Here is an 8,476-nt window from a genome sequence, read left to right on the forward strand (position 1 = left end):
TTCCCATTCCCATTCCCCACACTCTGTATCTCTCACCCACCGTCTCCCTCTCTACTGTTCTCACCCCCATCTTCCTCCCCCACTCCCTCTTTCCCCTTATCTTCCTCCATCTCTCTTTTCCTCATTCCCATCCCTATCTTCCTCTCTCTCTCACTTCCTCTTACCCCTTATCTTCTTCCCTCTCCCTTCCCACTCCCTCCCACCCCTATCTTCCATCTCTCTTCCTCACTCCCTCCCACCCCTATCTTCCTCCATCTACCTTCCTCACTCCCTCCCACCCCTATCTTCCTCCAACTACCTTCCTCACTCCCACCCCTATCTTCCTCACTTCCTCACTCCCTCCCACCCCTATCTTCCTCCATCTACCTTCCTCACTCCCTCCCACCCCTATCTTCCTCTCTCTCTTCCTCACTCCCTCCCACCCCTATCTTCCTCCATCTACCTTCCTCCCTCCCACCCCTACGTCTCTCTCCCTCACACCCTCTCTCCCCCGCTTCCTCCCTCCCCTCCCCATCCCATCCCACCTCCTTATCTCTGTTTGCCGCTCCCTGGCGTTCCCCCCCACTCCCCCGTCTTGACCCCGGACCCCCGTACCTTGGGTTTTTTGCTGGAGACCAGGTCACTGACGCTCTTGGCCTGCACCTCCACCTCCTTGAAGGCGTGCTTGGGGTCGAAGAACTTGCTGTCGATCTTGTCGGGGGCCGTGTATCCTGGAGGGGTCGAGGGGCAGAGAGCGGGGAGGGGAGGGAGGTGGGGGGCAGAGGGTCAGTGAACTCCCGTCTGGCAGCACACGAGTGCCAGGGCTGGTCCATGAAATGTAATCATGCCCACCCCTCCGGGCCTCCGACCCCTCATTCCCTGAACCTCTTTCTTCCCACATCTCTCACTCTCACGCGCTGGGAAGGGGAGGGGGACAGGGGGAGAGAGGGGGAGAGGGGAGAGAGGGGGGTGGGGTAAGGGGAGGGGGACAGGGAGAGAGAGGGGGAGAGGGGAGGTGGGGGGAGAGAGGAGGGGGAGAGGAGAGGTGGGGGGAGAGGGAGAAGGGGAGGGGAGGGGGAGGGGGAGAGGGGAGGGGGAGAGGGGAGGGGGAGAGGGGGGGAGAGGGGAGGGGGAGAGGGGAGGGAGAGAGGGGAGGGAGAAGGGGGAAGGGAAGGGGGAAGGGAAGGGGAGAAGGGGAAAGGGGAGAAGGGGGGAAGGGGGGAGGGGAGAGGGGAGGGGGAGAGGGGAGGGGGAGAGGGGAGGGGGAGAGGGGAGGGGGAGAGGGGAGGGGGAGAGGGAGAGGGGAGGGGGAGGGGAGGGGAGGGGAGAGAGAAGGGAAGGGGAAGGGGAGAAGGGGAGAAGGGGAAGGGGAGGGGGAGGGGGGAAGGGGAGGGGAGAAGGGGGAAGGGGAAGGGGAGAAGGGGAGAGGGGGAAGGGGAGGGGAGAAGGGGAAAGGGGAGAAGGGGGGAAGGGGAGGGGAGAAGGGGGGAGGGGAGAGGGGAGGGGGAGAGGGGAGGGGGAGAGGGGAGGGGGAGAGGGGAGGGGGAGAGGGGAGGGGGAGAGGGGAGGGGGAAGGGGAGGGGGAGAGGGGAGGGGGAAGGGGAGGGGAGAGGGGGAAGGGGAGGGGAGAGGGGGAAGGGGAGGGGAGAGGGGGAAGGGGAGGGGAGAGGGGGAAGGGGAGGGGAGAGGGGGAAGGGGAGGGGAGAGGGGGAAGGGGAGGGGAGAGGGGGAAGGGGAGGGGAGAGGGGGAAGGGGAGGGGGGAGGGGAGAGGGGGAAGGGGAGGGGGAGGGGAGAGGGGAGAAGGGGGAAGGGGAGGGGAGGGGGAGGGGAGAGGGGAGAAGGGGGAAGGGGAAGGGGAGAGGGAGTGACTCTGGCAGCCAGAAGGCAGGACTCACCCTGGCAGACGACGAAGATCTCGGCCGACTCATTGCGGGACGCCTGGGGCTTGGTGGAATGCACGCTGCGGAAGAGCTGGCGCAGGACCCAGAGCAGCGGCTGGTAGTCCCTGGAGCGGAACACCTTGGTGATGAACCAGCCGCCCCGGGCCAGGAACTCGGCGGCCAGCTTCAGCGCCATCAGCGTCAGCTGGGCTGCGGGGGGGAGAGACAGAGAGAGAGGCTCTGAACACAATGAACTCCTGCCCTTACCGTCTCTGCGGCCGTCCCGCTCTAGTCTGCGATCTGTAATGACCCGATCTCTACACACGGTCTGCAAAGACAACACTTTCACTCTATCCAGCCACCTGCCACAATTACAAACCAATCTGAAAATAATGCCCACCAGGGACCACAACAGAGACTCTCCCCCTCGACCCCCGAAGCCCATTTCACCTCCAGATCAGACACATCGCACGCGGGCCACGACCACCACACCCGCCCCTCGTCCGCGAAAACTGGAGCACCCCCAGATCCCAAACGGTGCTCCACTGCAGCCGACGTCCCGAACCCCAGGGAGTCCCCTACCTTGGGAGAAAGCGTCGTGGAGCCAGTTGGAGCCGACATTGGGAGCCCCGTCGTTGAGGACCACGTCCACCTTCCACGTCTGCAGCTCCTTCCTCAGAGCCTAGTCAGGGAGAGCAGGACAGAGGGCAGACATTAACCAGACGGATCATCGGTGACGTTTGCACATCGATACTGGGCCGGCAATCAGTGAGGAAGAGGCACTTTACCTGTCGGCATTTCTCGGTTGTGATGTCCTCCTGAAGCGTAACAACACTGGGAATGGGTTTAATTGGGACAAGATCAACACCTGAAAAAGACACAAGGATTGATACCTTATTTTGTGAGCGCTCGGTAACCGCAGTAAAGTGTGGGGGGACGCTGTGGGGGTGATGCAGAGGGAGCTCCACACCGTGTCTGACCCGTGTCCCGGGAGCGCTCGGTGTCCACACTGGGGATAAAGTGGGGGGACGCTGTGGGGGTGATGCAGAGGGAGCTCCACACCGTGTCTAACCCGTGTCCCGGGAGCGCTCGGTGTCCACACTGGGGATAAAGTGGGGGGACACACTGTGGGGGTGATGTAGAGGGAGCTCCACACCGTGTCTGACCTGGGAGCACTCGGTGTCCACACTGGGGATAAAGTGGGGGGACACACTGTGGGGGTGATGTAGAGGGAGCTCCACACCGTGTCTGACCCGTGTCCCGGGAGCGCTCGGTGCCCACACTGGGGATAAAGTGGGGGGACACACTGTGGGGGTGATGTAGAGGGAGCTCCACACCGTGTCTGACCCGTGTCCCGGGAGCGCTCGGTGCCCACACTGGGGATAAAGTGGGGGGGGACACTGTGGGGGTGATGCAGAGGGAGCTCCACAGAGTGTCTGACCCGTGTTCCAGGAGCGCTCGGTGTCCACACTGGGGATAAAGTGGGGGGACACATTTTGGGGAGATGTAGAGGGAGCTCCACACTGTGTCTGACCCGTGTCCCGGGAGCGCTCGGTGCCCACACTGGGGATAAAGTGGGGGGGGACACTGTGGGGATGATGTAGAGGGAGCTCCACACCGTGTCTGACCCGTGTCCCGGGAGCGCTCGGTGCCCACACTGGGGATAAAGTGGGGGGGGGACACTGTGGGGATGATGTAGAGGGAGCTCCACACCGTGTCTGACCCGTGACCCGGGAGTGCTCGGTGCCCACACTGGGGATAAAGTGTGGGGACAGACTATGGGGGTGATGTAGAGGGAGCTCCACACCGTGTCTGACCCGTGTCCCGGGAGCGCTCGGTGCCCACACTGGGGATAAAGTGGGGGGACACACTGTGGGGGTGATGTAGAGGGAGCTCCACAGAGTGTCTGACCCGTGTTCCAGGAGCGCTCGGTGTCCACACTGGGGATAAAGTGGGGGGACACATTTTGGGGAGATGTAGAGGGAGCTCCACACTGTGTCTGACCCGTGTCCCGGGAGCGCTCGGTGCCCACACTGGGGATAAAGTGGGGGGGGGACACTGTGGGGATGATGTAGAGGGAGCTCCACACCGTGTCTGACCCGTGTCCCAGGAGCGCTCTGTGCCCACACTGGGGATAAAGTGGGGGGACACACTGTGGGGGTGATGCAGAGGGAGCTCCACACCGTGTCTGACCTGTGTTCCGGGAGCGCTCGGTGTCCACACTGGGGATAAAGTGGGGGGACACACTTTGGGGAGATGTAGAGGGAGCTCCACACTGTGTCTGACCCGTGTCCCGGGAGCGCTCGGTGCCCACACTGGGGATAAGTGGGGGGGGACACTGTGGGGATGATGTAGAGGGAGCTCCACACCGTGTCTGACCCGTGTCCCAGGAGCGCTCGGTACCCACTCTGGGGATAAAGTGGGGGGACACACTGTGGGGGTGATGTAGAGGGAGCTCCACACCGTGTCTGACCCGTGTCCCAGGAGCGCTCGGTACCCACACTGGGGATAAAGTGGGGGGACACACTGTGGGGGTGATGTAGAGGGAGCTCCACACCGTGTCTGACCCGTGTCCCGGGAACGCTCGGTGTCCACACTGTTGATAAACTGGGGGGACACACGGTGGGGGTGGTGTAGAGGGAGCTCCACACCGTGTCTGACCCGTGTCCCAGGAGCGCTCGGTGCCCACCCTGGGGATAAAGTGGGGGGACACACTGTGGGGATGATGTAGAGGGAGCTCCACACCGTGTCTGACCCGTGTCCCAGGAGCGCTCGGTGCCCACACTGGGGATAAAGTGGGGGGACACACTGTGGGGATGATGTAGAGGGAGCTCCACACCGTGTCTGACCCGTGTCCCAGGAGCGCTCGGTGCCCACCCTGGGGATAAAGTGGGGGGACACACTGTGGGGGTGATGCAGAGGGAGCTCCACACCGTGTCTGACCCGTGTCCCGGGAGCGCTCGGTGTCCACACTGGGGATAAAGTGGGGGGACACACTGTGGGGGTGATGTAGAGGGAGCTCCACACCGTGTCTGACCCGTGTCTCGGGAGCACTCGGTGTCCACACTGGGGTAAAGTGGGGGGGACACTGTGGGGGTGATGTAGAGGGAGCTCCACACCCTGTCTGACCCGTGTCCCGGGAGCGCTCGGTGCCCACACTGGGGATAAAGTGGAGGGAGGGGGCAGCGGGTGGTACAAAAGGGACTCCATCTGTGAGGTGCAGCTTCAGAACTCATCCTTACAGAACTCACCAATAATCAGACTCGATACCGGCATAAACTTGGAAGCCACTTGCAGCCTTTGGGTCAGAACAGAGTGAATGTCAGATGTGAGCGTTCACCACAGAGGTCACAGGACATTCTGCCCCCTCTCCCCCCCGATACCAAACACCCCTCCCTCCCTGTCTCCCACCCGTCCTCTCCCTGCCTGCCTATTCCCAACAGCCCAGTAGTTGAGCACGTTCCCTTCCTCTCCGTCTCTCTCCTCCCCTCTGTCTCTGTCTACCTCCCCCTTTCCCCCTGCTGTCCCACCCACCTTCCCATCCCTTTCCTGCCTGCCAGTACTCACCAGCCTCCGGGGGCTGCGCAGAGGTCGATCACAGCCCGCGCTCTCTGCAGGAACTGGAACTTCCGGTTCAGCTGAATCAGTTTGAAGGCCGACCGGGATCTGTAACCTGGAGAGGGGGGGAGCGTGGGGTGGGGTGGGGAGGGTGTGGATAGGTGAGGGGCGGGGTCACAGAAAAGTCAGATTGGGGAGAGGTCGGTGCACGGTCCGAGGTGGGGAATGGGATGAAATGGTGGGAAGTGGCCAGCGCAGGGTCAGGGAGAGGGAGGGAGGTGCGGTTGTCAGGGGAAAACAAACATCAGCCGTGACAGGTCAGTGTAGGAGAAGGGGGGGGTCAGAGAGGGGAGAGGTCAGTGCAGGGTCGGAGGTGAAGGTGTCAGAGGGAGGAGAGAGTACAGTGTCAGAGTGAATGAGGTCAGGGGGAGAGGTCAGTACAGGGTCGGAGGGGGAAGGGGTCAGAGGGAGGAGAGAGTACAGGGTCAGAGTGAATGAGGTCAGGGGGAGAGGTCAGTACAGGGTCGGAGGGGAAGGGGTCAGAGGGAGGAGAGAGTGCAGGGTCAGAGTGAATGAGGTCAGGGGGAGAGGTCAGTACAGGGTCGGAGGGGAAGGGGTCAGAGGGAGGAGAGAGTGCAGGGTCAGAGTGAATGAGGTCAGGGGGAGAGGTCAGTACAGGGTCGGAGGGGAATGGGTCAGAGTGAATGAGGTCAGAGGGGATGGGTCAGTGCGGGGTCAGAGAGAGGCCATAGGTCAGCAGGGTATCATGGGCAGCGTACGACCCGCGGCTCACCCGACACTTGCCCCTCCGGACCCACCCCCCCCCCCCCGCTTATCTCCTTTGACCCCCACTGCCCTTTCCCGGGAACACGTGACCGGCCGCTCACCGGTCTCCTTGGCCAGGTGGTAGAACTTGTCCCGCCGGGCCTTGCCCGTCTTCCCCTTCTTCCCCATGGCCGCCGCACGCCGCACGCAGCACGCCGCCCTGCGTCACCCCACCTCCGCCAATCGCCGCGCACCGGGACCCGCCAGCCAATGGAAGCTTCGAGCTGGGGGCAGGCGGCCGGCCAGTCACAGCGGACGGGCGCGGCGAGGGGGCGGACTCTTCGGCGTTCGGCCAATGGGAGGGAAGGTGCCGATCACGTGCGGACAACAGACAGGCGGGTGGAGGGGGGGGGGGGGAAAAAAAAATCCGAGCTGCGCTCACGTGGTTTTCCGCGCGGGCCGGTGGCGATTGGACAACAAGCTTCAGTGGTGGGCGGGAGATCGTTTGGTTGAGCGGCAGTGAGCCCGGCCAATAGCAGGCCGGCTTTCTTCAAGCGGCATCAATCGAGCCTCTGCGTGCAATCACGCGGGCCGAGGGCAGAGGTCAACCGGTGGTCGAGCCAGTTGGTGGAGAAGGGGGGGGGGCGGGATCGTGTGTCCGTGCGAGCTGATTGGATGAGCGGCGGCGGAGGCGTCGCCCGTCCCTGCTGGTCGGCGGAAGGGAGGGGGAGGGGGTGGGGGAGGGGGAGGGGGAGGGGGAGGGGGTGGGGTGGGGGGGTGGGGAGGAGGAGGGGGTGGGGGAGGGGGAGGGGGTGGGGGAGGGGGAGGGGGAGGGGGTGGGGGAGGGGGGGTGGGGGAGGGGGAGGGGGTGGGGGAGGGGGAGGGGGAGGGGGAGGGGGTGGGGTGGGGGTGGGGGAGGGGGAGGGGGTGGGGGAGGGGTGGGGGAGGAGGAGGGGGTGGGGGAGGGGTGGGGGATTAAAATTCTTGGGAAGTTTGTAAAGGGCGACATTAAATAAATCTCCATGCTGCATTAATCATGGAGGTCTTAAAGCCCCCCCCCTGGCAGAAATGGGAGGGGTAACTGAACATGCACAGTGGTTGTAGGCAGGAATCTAAGAAGTTAACTAAAAAGTTCAAAGTACTTTTACTTACAAAGTTTGCATACCAAATCCAAACTCGAGAACAGCTGCAGATCGAGACTTTGTCGATCCCCGAGGAAATTACAGTGTCACCCAAGTGCACAGATATACAAATATTAGAAGAGAAATAAAGAATAAAATAGGTTATCTCTAACAATCTAACAGGAGGGGGGTCATCACTCCCCTGACTCATTACAGAGCCCAATGGCTGGGGGTAGGAATGACCCCACACAGCACGGTTGTCTCAGTCTATTATCGAAAGCGTGCCTCTGCTCAGCCAGGGTGTCTTGCAGAGGGCGAGAAACATTGCCCAGAATTGCCGGGGTTTTCCGGGGGGGTCCTTCGTCCTCGCACGGCCCCCCTTGTGTCCAGTCTGACTCCGATAACAGAGCCAGACTCTCTAATCAGTGTCTCGGCCCGAAACATCGACAGCGCTTCTCCCTGTAGATGAAAAAAAACACAAAATGCTGTCAGAACTCAGCAGGCCAGACAGCATCTACGGGAGGAGGTAGTGACGACATTTTGGGACGAAACCCTTCATCAGGAGTGAAGTAACATGGGATGGTCGAGGGGGGATAAGAAGTGGGGGGAGGGATGAAGTAGAGAGCTGGGAAGTGCCCCCCCCCCCTTACCCCATCCCTATCTATAATATCTATATTATCTTATTATCTATAATTAGTCTGGTTCTCTTTCTCTCTCTTTCCCCCCTCACTATAATCTCCCCCCAGCCCTACCTTTCTTTCTCTTTTATTTCCCATAATTCTCCACCTTCCCCCAGCCCATTTCCCTCCAGCCTATCACCTCCCATGGGGGTTACACAGGTGTCGTTGTCAGGGACACCGGAGGTCTCCCTGACTTCCCACATCCTGCAAGAGGGGCATTCCAACATCCCGCCTGGCATTCTCTCTACTCTCAACAAAACAAAAGCTTACCGGAACCTAGTCTCGCCTCTGTTCACGCCGAACCCGTCTCACTCTGACTCAGTCCAGTCCAACGATGGCCTTCGTTCTTGCACAGCCTCCATTGTGTCCAGTTTGACTCCAATAACACAGCCAGACACTCTGATCAGTGTATTGAACCTGTTGGCATCACCCACGTTGACACCACTTCCGCAGAACAGCACCACATAAAAGATTGTACTGCCAACAACAGAC

At 61.7% G+C, this 8,476-nt stretch overlaps 1 protein-coding gene across 1 annotated transcript; it reads right to left on the reverse strand.

The window, feature by feature from the left end:
• Positions 1 to 528: 528 nt before the first annotated feature.
• Positions 529 to 6,462, reverse strand: LOC132387811 (pre-rRNA 2'-O-ribose RNA methyltransferase FTSJ3-like). The gene is made up of 7 exons (XM_059960186.1): positions 6,306 to 6,462; positions 5,428 to 5,533; positions 5,112 to 5,158; positions 2,649 to 2,728; positions 2,443 to 2,542; positions 1,876 to 2,070; positions 529 to 710 (listed from the first exon to the last, which is right to left on the reverse strand). Exons 1-7 carry the CDS (start codon positions 6,370 to 6,372, stop codon positions 529 to 531), a joined length of 777 nt encoding a protein of 258 aa, XP_059816169.1. The 5' UTR covers positions 6,373 to 6,462.
• Between the last annotated feature and the right edge of the window lie 2,014 nt (positions 6,463 to 8,476).

The sequence above is a fragment of the Hypanus sabinus genome, unplaced genomic scaffold (assembly GCF_030144855.1).
Source record: "Hypanus sabinus isolate sHypSab1 unplaced genomic scaffold, sHypSab1.hap1 scaffold_2224, whole genome shotgun sequence".
Taxonomy (NCBI): Eukaryota; Metazoa; Chordata; class Chondrichthyes; order Myliobatiformes; family Dasyatidae; genus Hypanus; species Hypanus sabinus.

Coding starts and splice junctions, on each gene's coding strand:
- LOC132387811 (XM_059960186.1), bottom strand. CDS start 6,372: ATGGGGAAGAAGGGGAAGACGGGCAAGGCCCGGCGGGACAAGTTCTAC. Junction 2,729..5,111: donor GGTATCGAGTCTGATTATTG/GTGAGTTCTGTA, acceptor TGTCTTTTTCAG/GTGTTGATCTTGTCCCAATT. Junction 711..1,875: donor GATCTTCGTCGTCTGCCAGG/GTGAGTCCTGCC, acceptor CGACCCCTCCAG/GATACACGGCCCCCGACAAG.